Source organism: Populus trichocarpa, chromosome 11 (assembly GCF_000002775.5).
Source record: "Populus trichocarpa isolate Nisqually-1 chromosome 11, P.trichocarpa_v4.1, whole genome shotgun sequence".
Lineage (NCBI taxonomy): Eukaryota > Viridiplantae > Streptophyta > Magnoliopsida > Malpighiales > Salicaceae > Populus > Populus trichocarpa.
Genome location: NC_037295.2, coordinates 12,582,117 through 12,607,360, shown reverse-complemented (window position 1 = coordinate 12,607,360; position 25,244 = coordinate 12,582,117). Strand labels below are relative to the sequence as shown.

The 25,244-nt window shown below is 32.9% G+C and overlaps 2 protein-coding genes across 2 annotated transcripts; one reads left to right on the top strand and one right to left on the bottom strand.

The window, feature by feature from the left end:
* Positions 1-3,699: 3,699 nt before the first annotated feature.
* On the top strand, positions 3,700-5,689 carry LOC7471900 (uncharacterized). The gene is given in 5 exon segments (XM_002317336.4): positions 3,700-4,175; positions 4,753-4,971; positions 5,236-5,261; positions 5,339-5,393; positions 5,395-5,689. Coding segments are annotated over 5 exon segments (717 nt in total). The 5' UTR covers positions 3,700-3,803; the 3' UTR covers positions 5,440-5,689.
* Positions 5,690-17,899: 12,210 nt separating this feature from the next.
* Positions 17,900-20,634, bottom strand: LOC7463790 (uncharacterized). The gene has a single exon (XM_002316765.4). It carries the CDS (start codon positions 20,371-20,373, stop codon positions 18,037-18,039), a length of 2,337 nt encoding a protein of 778 aa, XP_002316801.4. The 5' UTR covers positions 20,374-20,634; the 3' UTR covers positions 17,900-18,036.
* Positions 20,635-25,244: the final 4,610 nt, after the last annotated feature.

Genomic DNA, 25,244 nt, shown 5'->3' with positions numbered 1-25,244 from the left:
TCCATATAAGGTGTCATGTTCAAAATAAGGTATATAATATGATCATTGATAATGAGAGTTGCACTAATGTGCCTAATATTGATTTATTGGATAAATTGGACTTGCATACTACAAAACACCTTATTCCATATAAATTGTAGTGGTTGAATGATTGTGGAGGGGTAAAAGTGCTTAAACAGGTTTTAGTTGTGTAAATATCAAAATGATTGACTTTAATTAATGAATGATTATTTTCATTAATGAAGTTGAATTTGTTTAGATTGTTAGTTTGTACAAATTAGATAAAGAATTAGTCAAATTTATGTTATATTATATGGTGTGATTATTTCTGCAATTTGTTAGGGTTTAGGAACATCCAGGTTAATTTACTGCAATTTATGGCATATTATTCCTTTTGGATACATCATTATGATTCCATATTCCATGAATTATCTCACTAAACCTTTTGTTTGGCATGAGCTGGTATAGAATTTAGTTTCAATTTCTAGGTTCTTTGATGTGTTTTTCATGTTCTTAATGAAATTCAAGTGAAAAAACCCATTGGATCCTTTTTTTTCATTTCTGAGTTTGGGTTTTGTTTTTGGGTTGGGAAGCCCAAGCTCGCATGATTAGGCTGAGCCCGACAATTTTTTAAGAGCATGTTTCGCGTGCTAAAAAATTTCAAAAGAAAAAATGCAGTTTTTTTCCTTAAGATATGTCTGTCAAACACGACCTTAAAACAATTTTTAAGCCTATAACCTTTAGCTAAAAGCATTTTTGGCAAACACGCCCTACTGATTTTTCCAACATTGTTTCTTTCTCTTTTTTAATGTTTTGCCAAACACAACTATTTTTTTTTTATTAATTCAACTTTATGTCTTTAAGGGACTTATTTGAAAGAAAAAATATGTCTCTCATAATTTGCTCTTTATTATTTAATATTTGCGATTTAGATTTATATGCGAGACACTTTTCTGGTATTAAATAAATTTGTTTCCTTCCTAAAAAAAAAAACTTTCTTTCAAAAAAATACATTTAAATATTTTAAGTTGCATATAGCAAGTCTCTCAATAAAAATCATATTTGCATTAAAAAAAATACATGGCATGATTTAGTATTTTTAAATTACCGAAGATTCAAGAAAAAAAGTTTTTTTCTTGCATTTTAAATTTAATAACAAGTTTATTAAATGAAATGACATAAAATTCAGTAAATTATTAAATTGAATATTAGTTATATTTTTTAAAGGATATTTGGTTACTTTAATATGTTATTTTTACTTCTTTATAGAAAGAATTTATACCTCTTGATAAATTGTATCAAATATAAAAAAAGACTCCTTAGTAAAAAAGTAAATGAAAACTTTCATTTATGTTTATATCTTTAATATTTATCTCACATATATTAGAAATGAACTTTTTTTTTTGTTTAAAACCTTTTTCTAAACCAATTACTCATTTCAATATAGATTAAACTTTTTTCAAAAAAATATTTTTTATATTTTTTAGTGTGAAACAATCACTAAAATATAAGTTAACATAAAATATTTTTCAATTAACCCCTGAGATGTCAATCTAGAAACAAATATTTTAACCTCGTGAAAAAGAAAAAAATATTTTCCTTAACACTATCAACTCATGATATTCATCACCATTATTATCAGCTAGCCAACGCCACTATTATCTCCATCATTTTCCAATCATCACAACAATAGCCACCATCTTATAATTAATTTAATTATTATTTTATCATCATCTAGTCACAATCACAACTATCATATCCATCCAACCACTAGCACCTCATCACCTCTTGCCATCATTTTATTATCAATATAATTATTATATTATCATCATCTTACAATAAATGAAAAATCTTTTATATTTGAAAAAAAATTAATTGTATAGAATTATTTTCAATATTTTTTAAATTATTCATAAAAGTTAGTTAATTATTTTCTTATAATAAAATAAAACTTTTAATTGTAAAGAGTTCTTTAAAACGTTATATAATAATTTTTAAATTATTCATAAAAGTTAGTTAATTATTTTTATGCAATAAATTTTTTTTGTATAAATAACATTTACAAAATACTAATATTTTTATATTACTACAATTTGATCCCTCAACTTTCACTTTTTTTTCATTTGGTCCTATCTTTTTTTGGATTTTCCATTTTGATCTCAAACTTCTTTATATATATATATATATATATATATATATATATATATATATCATTCTCTAGATTTTGAGAGATGAGAGAGAAAGTTGGGGGGGAAATTAAGGAGAGAGAAAGCTTTTAGAAAGCTGGATTTCGACTACCAAATACTTCAATTTTAGTGTTTATGAACTCATCTTTGAGAGGGGAGTTCAATAAAAGTTGTTTTCACCTTCATTTATGCTAGAAAAAATAGATCAAAGCTCGGAAATTTTTTTATTTGATTTTGAGTTTTTTAATTGATTGAAATGTGTTTTGTTGTTAGATATAGACCTATAAAGGTTCATGAGGTGTTTATTCTCATGTGTTTTGGGTGCAAAATGGTTTGAATGTGGGTTTTTGGGATCCAAAAACTTGAATTCTAATTTCTCAGTCACTAGAGCCACCTTCGGTAATTGAAAACGATGACATATAAGTGACGCATTGTTTACCAATGCAAGCGATGAATTGACAACAAAAGTTTTTTTTTTTTAAATAAGACAGATGATACGTCATCCTCCTAAAAAACAAAAAGTGTATGCTTGGGTTTCCAAGCCCAAGCACGCTTGGGTTACATGCGGGTCAGACACGCATATCTAGCTCATACATGTTTGACCATTTAATTTTTTTTATCTCTTTTTTTTAATCTCTTTTAGCATTTTATTCTTTAATTTATTTTAAATAAATTTATTTAAATAATTTTAAATGATTATTCAATTATTGCATTATTTTTAAATTATATCATTTATGATAATATTAATAATTACTTTCCGAATAATCATATTTGAATCTACATAATGTTATAAATGTAGATAAAACATCTATTTTCTAGATTTTTGTATAAATTTCTTATATAATTTATTTCAAGTTTATTATAGTTATATTTCTTTTAATATATTCATGTTAGAATTATCAATTTATTATTCTATTATTTTTTAACAAAACTTTTTTTAAACTTTTAAGATTATGTTAAGTTTTTGTTTAAAAAACTATACTTTTAATAAAAAAAAATTATTTTAGAAAGAGGTTTCGATGAAAGAGATACATTTTTTTAACAAATTGTTTGAATTTTTTGGATATTTATTTTAATTATTTATAGTTTTTATGCGATTAACAAACATAATTAAGGAAAAATATATTTTTGGCTAAAAAAATTACATTAAAAGAGAGAGAGAGAGAGGGAATTTATGCCACCAATCATTTTTTATATATATAATTTAAATTATTATATTTGCGATGAAAAATTATTTTTATTTTTATATAATTAAATAAAAAATTTCAAAAAAGACCCCACATTGCAACATCAAATACTTGTTTTGTATTTATCTTTGAACTTGACGCTTTAATCTTTGGTCAGTATTAATAAAAAAAATTTAATATATTAATTTATATAATATTTATTTTATTTCATTAAATAAACACATTAACTTTTCAATGTTTTATGACGTAAGAAAATGTGTTTAAAAACCTTTACATTATTTTTTTAAAAAAAAGTAAAATCTAAAAACTGTGAAGTGCCCAAAAGATATGATGAAGTCCAAGCTGAAAAGAACTAGTGGATAATGCAAAAGAAACGATCCCAAATACAAGAAACACACATTTTCCCTCCCATCTCTACAAGACCTCTGAAATGTTGCATTTACAATGCCACAACTTCCACCCTCTATCTCCCCAAATCTTCCCTCTTTCTCACCACCACACTAATCATCATTTAGATCCTCTGAAGTTTCTATACAAACCCCCCATTTTCACGCCCTTCATTCTCTCAGCCCTCCCTCGTTCCAGACCAGACCCCCCGCTATGGCTTGCCCAGTTACCAGAACAAGCACCAGAACCGGAAGAAGAAGGTCCCATAGAGATACTGAGGTCTTCTCCTTCCATTTTTGCAACCTCAGATGACCCTTCTTCTATTCAGGTTGCTACTAGTGTTCTCCTAACTGGTGCCATCTCTGTTTTCCTCTTCCGCTCTCTTCGACGCCGTGCTAAGCGTTCTAAAGAGCTGGTATTTTCCTTAACTTTTTTGTTGTTATTGATGTGCTCATACGGAAATTGGAATTAGAAAGGAAGTGAGTTCGGTTGATGGGATTATGTTTCTTTGGCACAATTAAGTGGTTCTCTCCCATAATTCAATTTTGTTTTGTGGTAAATATGTTTCAGTTTGGATTTTTTTTTTGTCTTGTACTCTTTGAGTAATTTACAAATACCCTTTTCATCAGTGGTTTTATTGCTGTTACATTCTTATGGGAATTTGCATATATGTGCTGTTTTAGTGCTGGATTTTAATTTGATGGATTTGCTTTCGTTTTTACTTCCATTGTGAACTTCTGAACCACACTAGTTTTTGGTTTGGTACAATTCTCTTCAATTCATAATGTTTGGGGACTATATTGCTTAATTTTGGAAATTAGTTGAAAGCTAGGCTTTTTTTTCCTTTGTTGGTAGCCGTGAAATCTTGTATTCACTCACATGTTATTATGATTCAATTTCAACTCTAAAGAAGCTGTTGGATTTTATTTGCATTCATTTCACTTATTTGTGATGAGATTGGAATTTTGAGGGTGTCCATCCTGTGTTTTTAGAAATTTAGGTCATCAGGGGCAAAGAAAACCTTGAAAGAGGAAGCATTAGATAGTTTGAAGACCTTTGGATCGGCTCCAATCGATGTTAAGAAGCCTCCTTCCCCGGTTCAGGCATTTTTAGGTGCAATATCAGCAGGTGTGATCGCACTTATTCTCTATAAGTTCAGCACTACTATCGAGGCATCTCTTAACCGCCAGACAGTGTCAGATAATTTCTCGGTTGGTCCCTCAATCTCTCTTTTGCCCTACTTCGTTGGATTGTTTTGTACTTGTTGTTCTTAGTTAGCCTTTTTATCCCAAGTGTAACTGGAATCATAAATTTCAAGCTAGTATGTTCTTGTGCACAGTTTGCCATATGTGAGATCAAACACATTGTTACCACATATTGCAGATTATCGTTATCTGTAAACAAGATAGTTTGAAAATTGTTACTGTGTCAATATTACACGCTATTTCTCACTCTTTTCGCTTCCTGCGTTTCAGGTGCGGCAAATTACAATAACTGTTAGGTAGGTCCTGCTACCACTATCCTTTTGCTTTATGATTCAACTTATGCAAGACAGTGACATCTTTCTGCTATTTGCAGGACTATTGTGAATGGTTTGTGCTACCTTGCAACATTTGTTTTTGGCATCAATTCTGTTGGTTTGTTCCTTTATTCTGCCCAACTTGCTTTCAACTCTTTAATGGAAGCCGGTACTGACGAAGTAACTGAAAGTACAACTAGTGGGCAGTCAGGTTCATCAAATTCAACATCCGACAGTGCTACAGATGGTGCTGAGTTGACAAGCAGCCAGGGAGATCAAAATCCAGACAATATACAGCAATGAAAGAGAGAATTACAAGAATAAGTTTCTGTTCTCTTAACTTTTGTGTAATTAAAACACAATCAGCATAATCGATTTTAATCATGCAACTGTAATCAATTTTTAGTTCACTTAGCATCTTCATGAACTTTTTCGCTTGCTTTTCAATGCTACCATAAGCTCGGAGGACATCATAGTTTCGCAGATGACTTTGCGCCATATTTGTTGTTATTCTATTGACAATTTCTGAAGAGATGTTAGAATTTTTAGGCTAATGAATGAAACTTCTCAAACTTTCGTTTTCCATTTTCCTAAATTTACTAGTTATGAGCTTTTGTTAGAAAGCTGCATAAGGCGTGAGTCAAAAGGATTAAAGGCTACTGCAGATGGTGTGAAAGACTAGCTTGTTGGCACCTCTAATGAAAGTTGTGTGACTAAGAATTCCATTTGAGGAGAGGGATTGGGAAGGGAGAGAGAAGCTGATTTACAGAGGAGGGGCAGAAGTATGGCGGGAGAATGATTCAGGTCTCAAAAATCAGGAAAGATAATTTAGCCAGGAACAGCATGCAGACATCTGAGTTTAGCAGTAGATAAGTCGCCCATGTTGCAAGTGATGCAAAAATTTAAACAGAAAGCTAGTAACTCCATTTGATGTTTTGGACTGGAAAACCTGCTGAATATAATAGAAAACCTGACATTGCATCTCACCCTACGAGCTACTCTTCTTTATTTTTGTGATCCTTGACAATGGTATTTTGAATTTATGTTAGACTAGCTTATTAGAATTTTTATTTAATTAGTTAATTAAAATTTATTAGATTATGATAGTTAAAAGATGTCTAAAATATAAAGATTAATATATTCAGAATTTAAGTGTGTCGATAAAAGAGTAAATTAATTAATAAATCTTGAGAGATTTGTTCATGTGTTTTATTTTCAATATTTGATATCAGAACTTGTAATCATGAGGAGTAGGCTAATTAGGAGAGAAAAACGCAGTAGGCAGCCTTTTCTACCTTTGACAGTCAACAAGAACACACAACAAAAGAACAAATCAGCAACACGTGGCAGCAGCGGCAAACCTTTTTTTTTTTCAGACAGCAGCAAGTTTCTTCACAAAATAGCAAATGCAAACCTTTGCAGCAGCAATGCTAGTCTATTTTCAAAGAAAACTACTTCTTTCATCGAGCAGCAGCAACGAAGAGTAGAAGATTGTCCTCTACACGGCAGAATACCCTCCAAAACAGTATCAAACGCAGAAGAAAAACAGCAGCAGCTTTCAAACAGTACTAGCAGCGGCTTCAAACTGTACCAGCAGCTACTTTTAAATTGTACCAGCAGCAGCTTCCAAACAGTATCCTTATAGCAGATCTCACCAGCAGCAATCAAGCCTCTCCGAGCACAAAACCAGCAGTAAGCAGTGAAGGTACTAGAACAATCAATAGAGGATTTATCATTTCAAGTAAATTAGATAAAATATTTTATTTATTTTTAAATAGTAATAATTGTAAAATACTTAGTTAGGATGGAATGAATTTTGAAAGTAGTTAAGAATCAATGACTATAATGTTAAGAACTAATATAATTTGATGGAGCATATATGTTACATGTTATAATATTTAAATCAGAATATTTTTTATGAAGGGATAATAAATACATTGAAAAACTAGTCACTGAAAAGTTAAGTCAAATTGCTTATGATTTTTCTAATATTTAAGGGATCATGACAAGTTGCTAGACATTATATTTGATCTTCAAATATAAATCAATCAATTATTGAATTGATAATAAATTAAATTATTTAGTTTATTTAATCTTATTTTATTTGAAAATATGATTTATATTTGGGCCAATTTATTAGGGAACCTAATGGGTCACACATGTAAGAATCATTGATCATAAATTAAAATGGGATGATTAATCAAGTGTGACTTGGTTGTAAGTAAATTTTTTAAATTAAGGACTAGAATGTAATTAATACAGAATATTATAATTCTAGACTTAGAAACAATTAAGTAAGGAATTGATTGAATAAATTTCTAAAATTTGCCTAAAATAATATATGTGATATTATTTAAGGTGCAAATAGATATTTTGCTATTTATAGGGTTTTTAGGTTTCCATATAAATAGAATGTTATGCGTGTTATTTTCAAAGAAGAGAAAGGTGAGGAAAGTACAGTACATAAATACCTAAAAAACAAAATAAAAGAGTTAGCACTCTAAGGTATAATAATCTCTCTCTCCTAAAAGAGTTTAGGAAATTTCTCACTGGTGATTCGTATGAACTACCGTTAGAGGCTGGATATTTGAACAACTTGTGGTTTGTGACTGTCGCATGTGTGCGGCGTCGCGGCGAAAACATCCACCCTCAAAATCAAGTAATGTATCTAATGCGGAAAATGTGGGGAGACAAGGAATTCTTGTCTTTTATTAATGGAAAAATGGAATGGGAGTCGCCACCTAGTATTTTGGTCACTAGGAACCCTAACTGGTCTTAGAGATCGGGTACGGGGACTGGTTGCGTAAAGGGAAGGTATTAGCACCCCAAATACGTCCTACCTAAGGTAAGCTGCATTGTTTTATTGTCTGATAAAATCTAAAGTCTTGTCGTGTTTTCTAGTTGTTGGTCCGTCTGTGATTTAAGAAAAGTTCTCCTCAGTAAGGAGATCCTTATCTTATCAGATAAAACCTAACTGTTCTGACGTCAACAAAGGAATTTAATATCCGGAATACGTCTTACGTATAAGGTCGTAAACCCAGATACTAAAAGAAAACAAAATAAATTTTTTTTGGAATTTTTGAAATATTGGCCTAGTCCTCGTGACTTTAATAAATTGGTTATTAAAGCCAAAATGCATGCTAAAACCCTTTTTTTTTTTATGAAGATACAATATGATTTATTTTTTTTTTAGAGAGACTTGGTCGTATGCATGAAAACAAAAACTTTTAATACCGAATTTGTATCTTTACGGTATAAAAATACAAACCAATACTAAGCAAAATTCATTAGAAAAGTATGCGGGAAAATCACATATTTTTTTGAAATAATAAATTTTTTTGAAAAAAAACTTTTATTTTTATTTTATTTTATTATCATTTTTTTGTGTGTGTGGTTGGGCTGGACCCAGCCAGCCCAACCTGGTCACTGGTTCAAACCAGTGACCCGGCTGAGAAGTGAATTATAATTCACAGCTACAGTAGCATGTGAATTATAATTCACAGCTACTGTAGCATGTTAATTAGAGAGAAGAAAGGACTCACCTGGAGACGAAGCCGAATGCACTGGTGTGTTGTTGGTCCTATGTTCGTGTCTCTATCCTTTCTCTGAGTTTTCCTTTTTTATTCTCTGCCCGTGTGTTGCTCCACTGTCTTCTCCTTTTGCTTCTTCGGTTTATTTTTGTTCCTCTGTGCTTCCTCTGGAAGCAGGACGAAGACAATGGCGTACTTTGGACTGCTCTCTTCCCCTTTTCGTTGGCTTTTCCTCTAGTTAATTCTTTCTTTTCTTTTGCTTTCCCTAGCTACTGGTATATTTTTTTTCTTCACAGTTCGTATGAGTTTGCTTCCGGAACGCTGGAGTTTTGAAGGAGATTATACAGTCCCTCTCCTCTGTTTCCGTCTCCCTGTGTTGCCTAGTTCTTCCTCACGTCTCGTCTCTCTCTTTTTTTCTCTCCTTCTCTCCCTCTGTTTCCTGTCTCTTTCGTTCCCTCTCTCCGCTTCTGTTTTTCCCCCTGTTTTCTCCTCACTGTAACCTCTCCTCCTCCCTCTTTTCTCACGTTCTCCCTCTCTCGGTTTTCTTTCCTCTCTTACACTGTCCTCTCTCCCTCCCTCACTGTCTGTTCTTCCTGCTTTTATAGGCCAGAGACGGCCTTGTGCTGGTAAGTGGTAACGGTCGCCTTGTAATCTGGAAACAACGGGATAGCAGCCATAAAATGTGCCCCAAGATTGGAGCAATTTGGCGCTTTTGCTGCAAAACGTATATCTGTTTCTTTGCTGCTGAAAACGGCTTCTTGAGGGAGACAACGAATATTGCTTTTAATGAAACGGCGCCGTTTCAAAATTCAAATGAATGTCTTTTATAATTTTGCAATCAAGAACCCGGATGAATTGTAATTGGATCCCTTGATCTTAGCGCTTTTCTGGTTTGGTCCTTGGTTTCAGATTGTTTCAATTAAGTCCCTAATTGACCATCAAACTTCAATAATTATGCAATTAAGCACCTAATTTGACCAAACCAACTCTTTAAAATTATAATTGGACTCCAGAACTTTAATTTCTTCCAATAAAAGCTTAGATTGACATAAGAAATCAATTTTATTGCAATCAAACCCTCCATAAATTCATTTAAACCTTGGATAAAATTTAATTGAGTCCATAAACATTTGATTTTGGACTTTTCTTCCTCAAATTGAATTTTTCTTATCAACAGGGTTCTTACTGTCAAATTTCAATTCTTGTATTTCTGAACCTCCTCAACCAATTCCTAGCCATTTTATGGTAGTTCCAGCATCCTTTTCTCACTCTTATTTTTTTTTCCTTCCGAATATATTTTTTTATGTGTATTTTTTTGTATTTTTTTCATTTTTTTTGTGGGGAACCCAAAAATGGGTAACAACAGTGACAACCTAATCTTGAAATAAATATTCAAAGCCGAAAAGAACATATGATCTTTAGGTAATCTTCACATAAACCCTAAACAACTGTAGATCTGTCTAATAGGATCTTTGAGACTCGTGAAAAAAATTTAAATTTACTGTTTCTACTACGTATATGTGTTTTGAAAAACCCAATAGTAATAACAGAGCCTTCGTTAGATAATTAGCATTGTTAATTACATGTTTTAATTGTTATTGGCGTTAATTACAAATTAAATTTATGTGCAACAGCCACCAGCGTCAATTGCCGCTGGTAGAAGGTCACGATAGTGTTAGACTAAGGCAGCACAAGAGCTTCTGCCTTACACTTCCACTAGGTGAAACGACAGCATTGTGCTGCTGTTGAGGGCTACCATTGGCATGGGCAGACCACGCCGGTAACACCAGATGCAATAGCAAGGCTGTTACAGCAAGACGAAGATGACAATGGCAGAATTACGATTCTTCCCCTACTATTTAGATTAGGGTTTTTGAGGGGTAGAATTATGAATATACCCCTGCAACTTATGTCTAATTACTTCTAGGGTATTATTAGGGCAGAATTATGATTTCCCCCCTCTATGTATAAAATATTGATTTTTTATTTTAAAATTAAAACCCTAAATTAAATTAATTGTAAAATATTTAATTCAAAATTTTCAAGTTTTGGTTATATCCTAATAGGATTAGGATTTAATTAAAATGTTGAATTAAATAATGTTTAGAAAAATATTTTTTTCTAAAATAAAGAGAGTTTTTAAGCTAAAATATTTTTATTTAATTAATCCTAAAATAGTTTAGGATATTAATTAGAATTTTAATATGATTAATTTTCTTATTAAATTTTGATAAATGGTTTTTCAATGATAAATTTTATATTAAATAAAATTTATCAAGTTTGTAAAATTATCAAATTGGATTTGATTTCATATTTCTAAGTATTAGAAACTTTATTTTAAAAATTACACATAAAGTCAATAATTAGAATTGAAGCAGGAATATATTTATTTATGTATATTAATGTGTTATTATGCATGATGGATGGTTATGTACATTAAATATCAATGTGATTGTGTTTTTATGGTTGAAGAGTTATAATATTAAATAGGATACATGTGTCTTGTTTTTTTTTCTGTTTTTTTTTTTTGGATTGTAAAATTCTTTTCTCATGTAATTCCCCTCGAATGTAACTTGAGATTTCTTAATTAATTATGTAAATGTTATGTAATTTAGAAATATAAAAAATTAGATAGAAAATTTATTTGTAATCCTGAATGAAAAAAGAATAGCGGTGAAGGATACAACCATAGTGCTCACAAAGGACTTATAAAAATTTACAACAGCTACTTAAGTTTTGACCACCTAATTCTCATCGATGGCTCGAGGGAATTAGTTTAAATATGTTTATAATCATCATATTAGAATGTCATGCTATGAGTGTATGTTAATATATTATTGTTAAATATGATAAACCGATTATGTCATGAAATGAAACATAATTAAAATTGATAATAAATCCCTCATTAGTATGTTAAGTACATGTTGAGAACATGATTTGTTGCCTTTTGACTTTATATGCATAAAACCAAAGTTTTATTTATGGATAACTTGTTAAGTTACTCAAAGTTACTGTTAATCGAATATGTTTAATACTATAAAATTAGGTTCTATTTAACTAAATTAAATGATTTGGATGAGTAAATTTATAGAGTAGAATTTTTATTTGGGGCTATTATAGTTGGTATCAGATCCAGTAGACTTGGATTGAGTATTGATCTGATATTGAAATATGTTTTAGGATCATCCGAATTAGACAAAGAACCTGCAACTTTAGCACACCGGATGAGGGTGAATCGGCAAGGCTCCAGGATGATTATGCTTCTCAATGAGCAAAGGTAGCACTGCCTGCAACATCAAATAGATAGGGACATATAGATAGGCCCTCACCAATGGCGCCGCATATTGCGCCTACATTATATATAGACCTTGCCCTTTTGGGATAGTTAGTGAAAGCAGTGATGACAAGGCTAACGAGGGCTTCCAGTACTACACCTAGAGTTAAGAAAGTTGTCACCCTGGTACATTGAATGAAGGGCATGAGGAAGATGGTGTGTGTGAAATATTTAGGGGATGAAGAAGTTGAGATTGCGAGATATTGGTTGAGAAAAGTGGGAAGGGTGATTGATCAGATACCAGTGCTAAAAGAGTTACGAGTTGATTGTGTGACCATTTGTTATCAGAGAGTGTCACTCTTAGTGGAAGATTATTAGGGACAGGAGGACTGTAGAAGTGTTGACATGGCAAGATTTCAGAGTTGAATTTGAGGAGCGGTATTACCCTCTATGTTTATGAGATTTACCATAAAACCTATTTGAAAAAACCAAAAGGCCCCTCGGTCCATGGTTCATTTCTCCTTGATCGCAAGGGCAAAGTTGACTTTTTACTATATCTTAGAAAACAAAAGGACCAAAAAACCCTTTGTCAACCATTTTATTTATTTTTATTTTTTAAAATTGAGTGTCATTAAGTCATTTAACTATTTAAGAATTGTTGAAGCGATACCCCCCTCACCGCGCTTGTATAGTCATTAAATGACTAGTGAGCCGTAAACAAGACCAAGATACCGCTAAAACCAATGCTTATAATTATTTTTTTTGAAAGAGCAAAGTGTCATTACACTGTAGCGGTGAATAGAAAAATATGTCTATGGCTACAAGGGTTGACTTCTGTTTTAGTTATGTTTTTATTAGCATTAACAACTTTTCCTCAATTTATCAGTTTATATATTTTTAAATTTATTTTATTAAGAGTAAACAACATCTTTACATTTATCAATTAAAAAAATCATGATACAATAAAACACATCTGCAACAATTAAATTTATGGGGCATATAATTCTCAATTTATTTTATTAAATATATGCATAAGATTTTTTGATTCACGGTTAATTTTTTTTCTTAATGTAAAAAAAAAGACATTGAAAACACCTACATATTTACTTTTTGAGTTAAAAAAAAATTGATCTAGCCTATGACAAAACACTGGTCAACTGACTAGTGTTTACTAATTAGTGTGGCACGCATAATTAATTTAACTAGTTATTTGATCTACGCTTCGTTGTAGGTCAGATAATTTTTTTTGAATAAAAAATAAATATATTGGCTTTTCTAATGCATTTATTTACCATGAAACAATTCCCAATAATAAGTCAAAATACTAAAACCAATGCATCTAATTAATTAAATTGATATTTGATCAAAAGATAACTAAGGTTAAGAATTTGATCTCACAACACGGGTTATGTACTCAGTCGTATTTAATAAATTTATTTGTTATAAAAAAAACTCTTTATTAATCAAAAGATTATTTGTGCCAATAAAAGGTAAAAAAAAAAAAGTCGATAATGAAAATGGATTGAATAAAACCACAGTTATTAAACCCGGCCCGGCCCGGCGGGTCGACCCGGTGGCTGGACCGGTCCGGGTTTAACAAAAGACCGGCTGTGGCAACAGCCCGGCCAAACCCGGGTGACCCGGTGGGTCGACCCGGGACCCGGGCGACCCGGTGGGTCGACCCGGGACCCGGGCGAACCCGAATGAGACCCGGTTTTTTTTTTTTTTTCAAATGTGGGATTTGAAACACATTAGTATATATACTCTATGTTCCCAAGAAAAAAGTCATGTTTTTTCAATATGGGATAAAAAACCTTTTGGTTTAAATACTTCAACTTAAAAGGATAACATAATATGTTTTCAATGTGGGATTTGAAGCCCTTTCATATATATACACTATGTTCCCATGAAAAAAAACCATGTTTTTTCAATGTGGGATAAAAAACCTTTTGGTTTAAATACTTCAACTTAAAATGATAACATAATATTTTTTCAATGTGGGATTTGAAGCCCTTTCATATATATACTCCATGTTCCCATAAAAAAAGTTATGTTTTTTCAATGTGGGATTTGAAACCCATTAATATATATACTCTATGTTTCCAAGGAAAAAGTTATGTTTTTTCAATGTGGGATAAAAAACTTTTTTAGTTTAAATACTTTAACTTAAAAGTTTAACATAATATCTTTTTAATGTGGCATAAAAAACTTTTAAAATATTCTTTTAAACTTCATAATATGTATAATTTATATTTACATGGATTTTTTCATATGAAATATTAAAACTTTATTTTTTTATTTATTTTTCCGGGTTAATCCGGGTTGACCCGAGTTGACCCGGGTTGACCCCTGAAACCCGGGACCCGGCCCCTTGGCCGGGTTAACCCCCGGGCCGGGTTTAATAACTATAAATAAAACTATGGATCTCAACTATAAAACAACTCAATGTTAAATTGAGAAACTGAAAAAAAAAATTAAAATCAATCTAATGTTGAAGGATGAAATTGAAAAAAAAATCAATTTAAAAAACTTGCCAAAGTTAATTCAATGAGGAGTGGTAAATAAAAAGAATTGAGATAATCCAAGTTATTTTCAGAATTAGTGAAAAAATCTATAGTAAAAAATATATAAAAATAATGGAGTTTAATTGAATAAATACAAAATTCTGAAACTGAAAAAAAAAAGATTAAAATTTTTTTTAAAAAAAAACATGATAACTCTGGCAAACCTCCTAAACTTGGGTTAATCTCTAAAACTCGCAACTCATGAAATTTTAAAATGAGGCTCAATTAAGAAACTCAATTCCAAACTAGTTTAATGTTGAATGATGAAACTAAAAAAAATAATCAATTTAAAAAAATAACAAAGTGAAAAAAATAACAATCAAAATAATTGAAATCAAATTTGATAAAAAAAAAGCACGAGGATAAAATTTTAAAAATAAAAATTATCTCAAACAAAACAAATAGCAATCAAATGAATGAGGACTAAATGTAAAAGATAAAAAAAAATTGAAGGGGGATGAAATTGAAAAGAATTCTATTTTTATAAATTATTCCAAATAAAACAATTACTAATAAAAAAAGGGACCAAATCATTCCAAATAAATTATTCCAATTGAAGAGCTGCTTTGAAATTTTAAAGGGAAATGGGCGAAAATTAATGAGGAGAGAAGAAAAAAATGTTTGTCAACGCCAAATTAGATGGTTGTAAGCCACACACGCCATCTCAGCATGGTAGGGATGCCGAGACAATTCAAATGTTGCAGTGAAATGTGGCTTTTGGTCACTAAACGACCTCGTATGCTTCACTCGAAAGGCACGAAGGTTGCCCTTGTACTAATATGTGCAACACACACATCAACAACTTTTTTTTAATAATATGTATACATATTAAATTATAAAATTGCCCCTTAACCATCTCGATAATAATAAAGAATCCCAATGCATATATAAATATGCCCCGTGGATATAAGTTGTAGAAAATTCCACTTATAAGATAACTAAGTCATTTTACTGTTTTTAAAAAATTAAAAAGTCTAAAACTTTGTTATACATAAGCTTTAAAAAATTGAATCCAAAGGTATAATGGTTATTTTTATTGTGTATTATAAAAGCAAAAAATGTAATTGTTCTTCTTTTTTTTTTAATTTGAGAATGATAAATGAACCGTTATAAAATTATTAAATTATCTACAATAACATGTTTTTTGTTTTAGACATTTCACCCTTCGTATTTTAAAGTCTTCAATTGCTGTTAACATGCAAAATTTATAATGTAGGTTGTAGTTTTTTTATTACATTTGATTACAGGTCGCCAAACGTGGGGATGCTAATCCATGAAGCCTGATTAATGGCATAATCCAATTGTCAAAATCGACAGCAAGACACAATTATTCCATGCCGATGGGATTAAGACAATAAGATGCAATGATTCAAATTGATCAGATTCAATGACTTCATGTCCTGTCTGTGTTTGTTTGATTATAGCCTAATAGTTGCCAGTTGCCTGCATGTAGCCATCATCAAAGAAATTTGTTACCGAAACATTAAAAGCCAATCAACTCCTATAATATTCGAATCACATCCATCAACCATGTTGTTTTGTATGAGATAAATAAATATGTTGAAGATAATATTTTAACATATTTCTAAACTAATTATTTATTTACTTTTATTTTAAATAATTTCTCTAACATCGGCCAGCCAAGCCTCGTAGTATTGGGTATAGTTATTAAACTCGGATCAGCCCGGCGGGTCGATCCGGGATCCGGCAAACCCGAGACCTGGACTGGTTCGGGTTTGTTAAAAGACCGGCTGGTGCAACAACCCGGCAAAACCCGGTCGACCCGGCTGGTCGACCCATGACCCTGGCGAACCCGGGCGAGACTCGATTTTTTTTTCCTTTTCAAATGTGGTTTTTGTCGTTCAGCCTCCCTTCTTATTTCATCATCTTCTCTACAATGAGTTGTTAGCAGCAGCAGAGAGGAAAGGAGAGTGAGGGACGCTGCCGTTGGGGGCTGGTCGAAGGAGAGGATGGTTGGGCTGGTCTCCTGTGTCTGTGGGCAGCGGCTCTAGTTTGGCCAAGAGACGGAGGCAGCTGGGGAAGAAGAAGAAGGGGCTCTCTAGTTTTGGCCAAAAAACCAAGGGGGTGACTGAGAGAGGGATGAGGGAAGTTATGGTCGGGGTCTTCATCCCATGCTGCTTGACGAAATGCTTTCTAGAACGAGAGTAAAGAAAGAAGGAAAGAGAATGTCTTTTATCTTTCAATTTTCGATAGTCAGTCGCACATGGCAGCTGCTTTGGCCAAGCAAAAAAGGGAAGCTTTGGCAGGGAAGCTTTGGCTGGTTTTGGGAGAGAAAATCTAAAGGCAAGGGGAGCGGCGACTTGTTGTTTTATTTGGTAGAGATAGGGTAAAGTTTAGGTTTTGTGTGCCTTTCCTTCAAAAAATTTAGTTTACCAGTAAATATATTAAATTGCAATGTGGGGCATTCCTCGTAGCTTTTGGAGTCATTTGGATGAGAAATATGGAAAGATGTTTTACTGGAAAGAGAATGTAAATTACAAAGTTGTGGGAATATTAATTTTCTTAGGTGTTGAAGCTGTTTTCAACAGCTTTCAAAAGAAAGAAAAAGAAGTGAATTTTCGGGTTGACCCGGGTTAACCTAAGTTGACCCCTAAAACCCAAGACTCGGCTTTTTTGCCGGGTCAACCCCCGAGCCGGGTTTAATAACTATGGTTTTGGGATGGTGATTATATTACAACACAGTATCATAATAGCCCTCAATTCAAAAGTGTTATGGAGCGCTAATTTCATTTCCCTGATTTTGGAGTTAAATTTGCTAGCCATAGAGCTGGTGAATTATGATAATCATTTCAAAAAAAAAAATGAAGACTTAACTTGGATAGTTAACGGCTATCATTCCCACATGATTATTCAGGTAAGTGAATGCTGCAATAAATAAATTCCTCGTAGACACATAAATGGTGGTGATGGTATAGATAGTCTAATTGTAACCACCGAGCTACAGCAAGATAACTTCCAAACCCAACATTATTTGCAGTCACACCCCCCTTTATAACAACCCTTCACCAAATCATCCTTGACATCATAACCACTTGCTTTAATAATATTTCAAATGCTATCATGGCGAAGTTCATTCTTTTTTTTATTATTATTAATATAGATATTCATAACAGTTTATATATATCTTAACTAATTTTACAAATTTTGAAGTTGATCGATTATCTATCTGGGTTGGGTTGTGTACTGTATCTTCTTTATCTTACAGGAGGGGGAAAAAAGAAAAGATGAGAGTGAAAAAAATTGCATCAAATTATCAAAGCAAGATTTACAAGAATGCATAGCAGTAAAAAAGTAAAAAGGCACCACTAGTACTACTCTACCAGTATGAAAAAACTACAAAAACTACAGTTACCAATACAACATGGACTTCAAAACCCAACCCCAGCCGCTCCGACCCCAAGCGTCGCCGCTGGTCGATGCGGCTCAAGTTTTCTATTCTTCCAGAAACAAGCCTCTGGCGCAAGCTTAGAGGCTGACCTCATTGGCTCAGACTTGCAGCGCGTCAGAACAAACGGCTCATATGCCTTGGCTCCTACCAGCTTCTGCTCTATCATTGTGGACATGGACTCTGTCCCGGCACAACGAGCCGGTGGCTTAGCCGGGTATGAACAAGAGGACCTACGTGGCTGCTGCAAGCTATTGCTGTTATTACCATTATTATACACCTGCGCAGGCTTAATGTCGATGCTAACTCTTTTCTTGGGCTCATCTTTACCGTTGGTTTTGCTGACTGGCCTTGAATGCTCTGGTAACCATCTGATGAAGTCTGTACTGCAAACCCAGGTTTCCTTGGATACCTCCATTGACAGCTTGGGCTCACACATCATTAACAGCAAGCAATCTGGTAAAAGTGGTTGACTATTATCTCCTTCCCTTGACTTGACACCCGTTTGACCATTTACATGGGTCTTCGGGTCTTCGGGTTCTTCCTCTGCTAGCTCGGTCTCATTCTCGGTGGTCTCTTTCTCTTCCTCCGTCTCCTGTACTTGTAATTCAGCTACAGAAAGGGACTCTGGTTCTTGGTCCTGTAAGTCTTGGACAGCAACTTGTAAAGTTTCTTGTTCGAACCGTACAGACACTGAATTCTCCTCAATGTCATCACTCAGCCCTTGCACAACTTGCTCTTGTTCTGCTTGGAATACCCTGTCTTCTTGATTATCCTCCTCATTTTCTTGAACCACCTTGTATTCATTTTCGTTATTCATCAAGGCCGCTGGATCTACAATTTCTTGATCATGTGAAGAAGACTCGTCACTGCATAGACTAACAGTTTCTTGTGTTGAGGATGTTGGCTGCAAGTTCAAGACCCCTGGAGTTTCCGATTCCTCTTCTTCCTGTTTCACTAAATTAACTTCTTGTAGAACACCATCGGTATTATCATCTGTGCTTCCAATTTCTTGGCTATCTTCTCCAGCTTCCAAAATAACCAAACTTTCTTCAGTTTCTTGAATAATTTGATAATGCTCTTCAATAGTTTCACAAAAAGCCAACTTATCAGACACAGTCAAATCCTGTTTCTGCTCAATTATAATTTCTTGCTCAACTTTTATTTCCTCTTCTTGACTTGCCTTAACTTCACTTTTATTTTCTATATTGATAAACTTGTCTACTTCTGCTTCCAAATTTCTATCCTTTTCACCCTCTTCATTATCTTCTTCCTCGTCTTCTTCATCTTGTGGAGCAGGAGATTCCCAGAACTTATTAGCAAGAGCAGCCATTTTAACTGGATCAGATCTACACCTCATCAACAACAAAGCATTCTTTGGTGGTATACAAATACTTACCCTTGCCTCTTCTTCTTGCAAACCCGCATTTCCTCCTTCAAAAACATGTCCTTCTTCTTCTTTAAATTCAATATCTTCAAAAATATGTCTCCTATAACTCCTCCTCCTCTCATCTCTTTCTTCTTCTACTACTTCTTCTCCAACCACCAACTCTATCTCCTTCCCTTTCCCTTCTCCCTCCTGCACTGCCACTAACCACCTTGCAAACACCGCCCCACAAGAACTACTACCGTTGTTATTAGATCCTGCTGCAGCGGTATTCTCTTCTTTCTCTTTCTCACTTGCCATACATGAAGACCGGCAAGGTAAAAAGCAATTAAACTCAGCCCCAAAAGCCCTTAAAGCTTCACATATTGTCACAGGAAAATGTACCCATCTTTGATTCCTGTGTGACAAACCCTCCTGTTGCTGCTGCTGCTGATTCAAGAACTGATTGTTTATCAAATCATGATGATTGTTGCTCCCTTCAAAAGTATTGCTGTTTTGGTCTACTCTCCTAAAACTTATTTCCCCTCTTCTCTTTGATCTCGTCCTCAGTTTCTTCCCTTGTTTCTTGGTCTTAACTCTCACTTGACCAATGCAAGTAACCTTTGGAGAAGAGGGTTCTGGATTCTCAAAAGCACAGCCACGTTTTTTGCCATTCGTAGGGAACATTGGTGAAGCTTGTCCACCTTTCATGCTGCCACTGCTTCTAAGTCTTCTACTGAGAGAGTTAGAGAGAGAGATTTGTGAGGAATCTCTGTGACGGCCAGGGCTGAGAATAGATTTTGAAGAGAGCTTCATGGAGGAAGAAGAGAGGCGTGAGGTGAAACAAATAAAGAGCTCACTGGTGTTGCTGTTGTTGTTACTAGTGCTACTGCTATTGTTGCTGTTGCTTCGATGGGGTCTGTCTACAAATGTGTCCATGTTTTTTTGTTTCATTTTTCTTGTTGGTTTAGCAATTGATCATTGAGGAGGGCAATAATGCAAGATTTGAAAGCTAAGAGGGAGATATTTTTATTGTTTTTGTGGATGGAGATGGAAAACTCTGATCCCTTGCGAAATAATGGTGGTCTTTGTTTGGTTGTATTATGTGTGGTTTGCAGAGAGAGCTGCTCGAGAGTACAGATAGATGCAGGTGGATCGACAAGGGGGGCGAGAGAGAGAGAGCGAGGGGAGGGTTTGCTACAACGAAAGATTTTACATGATAATATATATATTTTGCTCTTTGTCTTTAGCAATATGCAAATGACCTCACTCTGCCCGTGTGTGTTGCGTAAATAATAAGGTTGAGAGACGGGTTGAATGAATTTAATAATGTTAGTTAATATTTTAAAATATAATTTATATTGTTTTTTAATATTTTTTTTTTAAATCAAAATTTTTTAGACTTGAAATCTATATAAATTCACTATTTTATATTTAATCAAATAAATATAGATTTTTTACTAATCTATAAGCCTAATTAATCTGGGTTTTATGCAGAGAATGAATGAATGCATGGTTTGTATGATGTGGTAGCTAAAGATTCATTTAGAAAAATAAAATGTATTAAAGAATTATTTTAATTTAATAACTTAAATAATATAACGAGGATTCAAAATATAATTTATATTATACAATAATATTTTTTTTTCATGATAATCCTCATCCTCGTGGTTATTCAGGACACATGTTGCTAGGCCGCTGCTTTTGGTCAAGAAAAGCTAGGATGTCCACACATGGAGGTTTTGATTGGCATGCATGAAAGCAAGAAGAAGGAAAAGATATCTCTCTCTCTCTCCATCTTCTTTCCGGTCCTCTTTTTATCTTCTTTTAACAAGTGGGAGAGAGGCAGGCAAAGAAATGCGTGTGTTCGCTTTCCAATAGTCTTGAAAGAGAAGGAATTAGTGTCTTCTACGTATTGTACACAACGCCAAGATTACTTAACGAGTTAAGCCTTCTTTTGCTGTGTAAAAAGAAAAAACAAGTTTGGAGAGCTCGAGCCAAGTCGTGGAACGTAAAGAAGAAGATGAAATGGCAATTTTTTTTTTTTTGAATCCGACTTATTTCTGGAAAACATATTTTATAGGCCCAGGTAAGTGAGACGGCAATTTGTTCCCTTCTTGCCAAGAAAATTACTAGCCATCTTCCGTGAAGTCCTAATTGAAATGCTTGTTGGGGTAATTTTTAAAAATACAGTAGTGATTATGGTTTAAAATATTTTTTATTTAAAAATATATTAAAATAATTTTTTTTATATTAGTACATCAAACCGATCTAAAATTATAAAAAGTTAACTTTAAATAAAATAAATTTTAAATTATTAAGAAATGTGGTTCCAACAGCGTTTCAAACACTACCTTGAAAAACCAAGTTGGAATGTATCTTATGGTAATGGAAGCCTCATGAATTGCACTAACTAGATGATTAATTCTTAAATAAAAGTGGACATCATTAAAGAACATCAACCTCAAAAAACAATACATCAACTTCAACAGCTAAACATGATCGAAGAGGGCATGTTCCATGGAGTCTCCACGAACGTGGCCAGTTCACAAGTGTACAGGGGCAAGAAACCAGTGGATGGAATATCAACATCGCCGTGACTTGGGGTGCCCCTTCTCTTCTGCCCCAGCACCAAATTCTTAGCCGTTTTCTTTACCTAAAAGACAATATAGATGGCAATCTTGATATTATGTTGGAGAATGATGCCTTTTTTCGTACTGGGATCACATGGGAGATCGAAGGCGACGACGAGGTGAAAAAAACAGGGAGGAATCCGAGGCTGCACGTGACCAGAGTTCCAAAGATAATAAATGGAAATGTCCACTTCACGCGCTTTTGTATGACTTGCTAAAACAATCCCACGCGTCACCATCAAAATAGCAAGTTAAAAGAAATATTGCATCTCGTTCGAATTTTATTAAAGGAGAAATCTAAAAACAAAATAATACTTTACTTTTCTAAAAAGACTGGAGTTAGTAAAATAAAAATAAAAAATTCTTCCAATTTTTCAGTTTACAAATATGTATTAAGTTTGAAGAGCATATTTTATATGTTTTTCGTAGTTTTTTTTATAAGATTTTTCTTGTCTTTCAGATAAAAAATATATAAATAATTTATATATAGATATATACATAATATAAAAAAATCCATAATATTATCAGTATCATTGTGATCAACAATACCATTATTATTACCATCAACATTATTAGTATTACAAAGACTATAATTATACTTATTATTATTATTATTATTATTATTATTATAACTGCTATCACTTTTAAAAATATACAGAAAATATTTTTCACAAAATAAAATATTCTTTAAGAAACTAATACTATTTCAATATCCATTTTGGATTATGATTATTATAACTTTGATGTGCACCATATTAATATGTGATTTTTTATTTTATAGTCAAGATATATAAAAGTTATCAAAAATCTTAGCAGAGGAAAAACTAGTGGAGAGCAAAAAAACTAAAAAACCGATTTAACCGAGAAAACTGAAAAAAAAATTAACTGAAAAAACCGAACCAGTAAAAAAATCGATTAAACCGGTTAAAATATTTAAAAAAATATCCAGTTCGGTTCGGTTTCCGGTTTTGGTGTGCCTGAACCGGCCAACCCGAACCGAACCGGCTCGGTTTAGAAATGAAAAAAAAATTAACCAAGCTATGGGCCGCCTCCTTCCTCCCATTAGCCATTAGGCATCAACGATTAACCCTAGCAGACCATTTTTCATTCCTTTCACTTTCACACATCCGCCCCCTCCCCTCCAACCCTTTCATTCACACTTCATAGTGACACAGCTGCCCCCTCCGATCACCCCTACTTTCATTCACACAGCCGCCCCCCCCTCCCATTAACAATCGCCCCCTCCCTCTAAAGGTTTAGAGACAAAGACAGTGTCTTACTGTCTTTGTTCTCCTCCTCAGTCCTCAATCCACAATGCCACACCATAACTACTTTGATCTTTACCAGTCAACGAGTTTAGGCTATTCTCGGACGACTATTCTTCGCATCTCAAAAGAAACCGTCGTGCGTGAGGTGGCGAAACTGTTACGGCTTCCAGAGCTTCTTCAATCTATTGCTTCTATCAAAGCTGATTACATCGCTCCGGTAATCTTGTAATGTAATTACAGATTTAATTAATTGTTGCTTGTTGATTTTATATTGTTTCTATTTTTCTATTTTGATGTGTTAATTATTTTAAACAATGTAAAAATAAAGGTGGACGAAGGAACACAATCTGGATTGGAAGTTGTCCTTATCTCAAAAGACGATCAATCGCAAACAGTATGTCCTCATTTTTTTATTCGAAGTTAGCTATTTGAAAATTGACCCCATTATTTTCGGTGGCTTTGTGATATTGCATGATTATGAATTGGTTTACTATGTTTTGAGGTTGTTTGGGTTGAATATTGTTAATGTTCATAATCGGTTTAATGATACTGATGCTGATGCTGTGATATCCCTATGGTTTAATGATCCTGTAAACCTAAAAAATACATTTGAAAGAACTACATCCTGAAAGTGGGGATGCAGAAGGAAAACAGCAGACCTGGTAAAGAAGACACGATAAACAAATTATTGTATAAGCATATAATGAAGAAACAATAAAACTCAATGATAAATTCGGCCTCTTCACCATAAACCTATGTGCAGACATCATAGAATTCTAGGGCATGGGCATGAGGAGACCCTCCTTTCCCAGAAAGAGCAATGTCTCAAAATTAACTTCCATCTTTCTACTATTTCTCTATAGCAATTCAGATAGCCTTCGTTACAATTGTCTCACTAATATATATCCATGCATTTAGTAAAAAGCAGCTTCCTAAAAGAGATCACGCCTGGTTTTGATGCATTTATTGAAAACACATGGTAAAAATACTTTTTTGTTTTATTTTTATATCTTCTAATTTAATTTATCATGTTATAATTTTATATTTTAAATTTCAGGTATTAAAGTGCAATGTTCTTGATGTGCTTTTTTATTGTGACGATATGCAAATGAAGATTTATTTTTTTGGCTTGGAGTATTTTATAATAATGTTATTTGTTGTTTTTTCTTTAATCCCTTTGAAAGTAATTGTTTGTAATTTGGATTTTAACTTTTTGGTGTATGACTATATATTATTTAAACTTTTTAAAAGGGAAAAAAATTAGGAAGGTAAATAATATATTAAACACAAGATTGACAATAACAACTTAATACAAACGAATATTTAGTGGAAAAAAAATTAAATATACTTTGGAATCTTCTAAGAAAATTAGATATTATTAACATCAATTATAAGTCCATCAAAAATTCACTAAAAGCCCATTACGAAGCCTATTACAAAGCCAAAAAGGAGCCAGAAAAAAAAAACCATAGGTTTTTCTGGTTTTGGACCTCAAAAACCGAACCCAAACTGATCGGTTTGGACCGGTTCCGATTCGGTTTGGGTTTTTTTTTTCGGTTTGGTTGTATTTTAAAGGTAAAAACTAAACTGAATCGAAAATAATCATGCCTGAAAAAAACTATATAATGAGATGTAGTCGTACTTAAACTTGAAACTATCATGCATCTAGAAAGTTTTACTAGTGAATTTTAATTACTTATATCCATAAGTAAGTCGTTTAATAAATTAAAAAAAAAAAACTTATCTTTATGGTTTCTATCTAAAAGTTTTTTTTTTTTTTAGAAAAAATAATAATTATGTAACACTTTTATGTAGCAGTAAAGTAGTGTAATGGTGTTAGGATGGTAAGCATGGTTACGTAGAATTATATAGCTCTTTATAGAATGACGTTGGCAATTTATTTATGTTTTTTATTTATTCAATA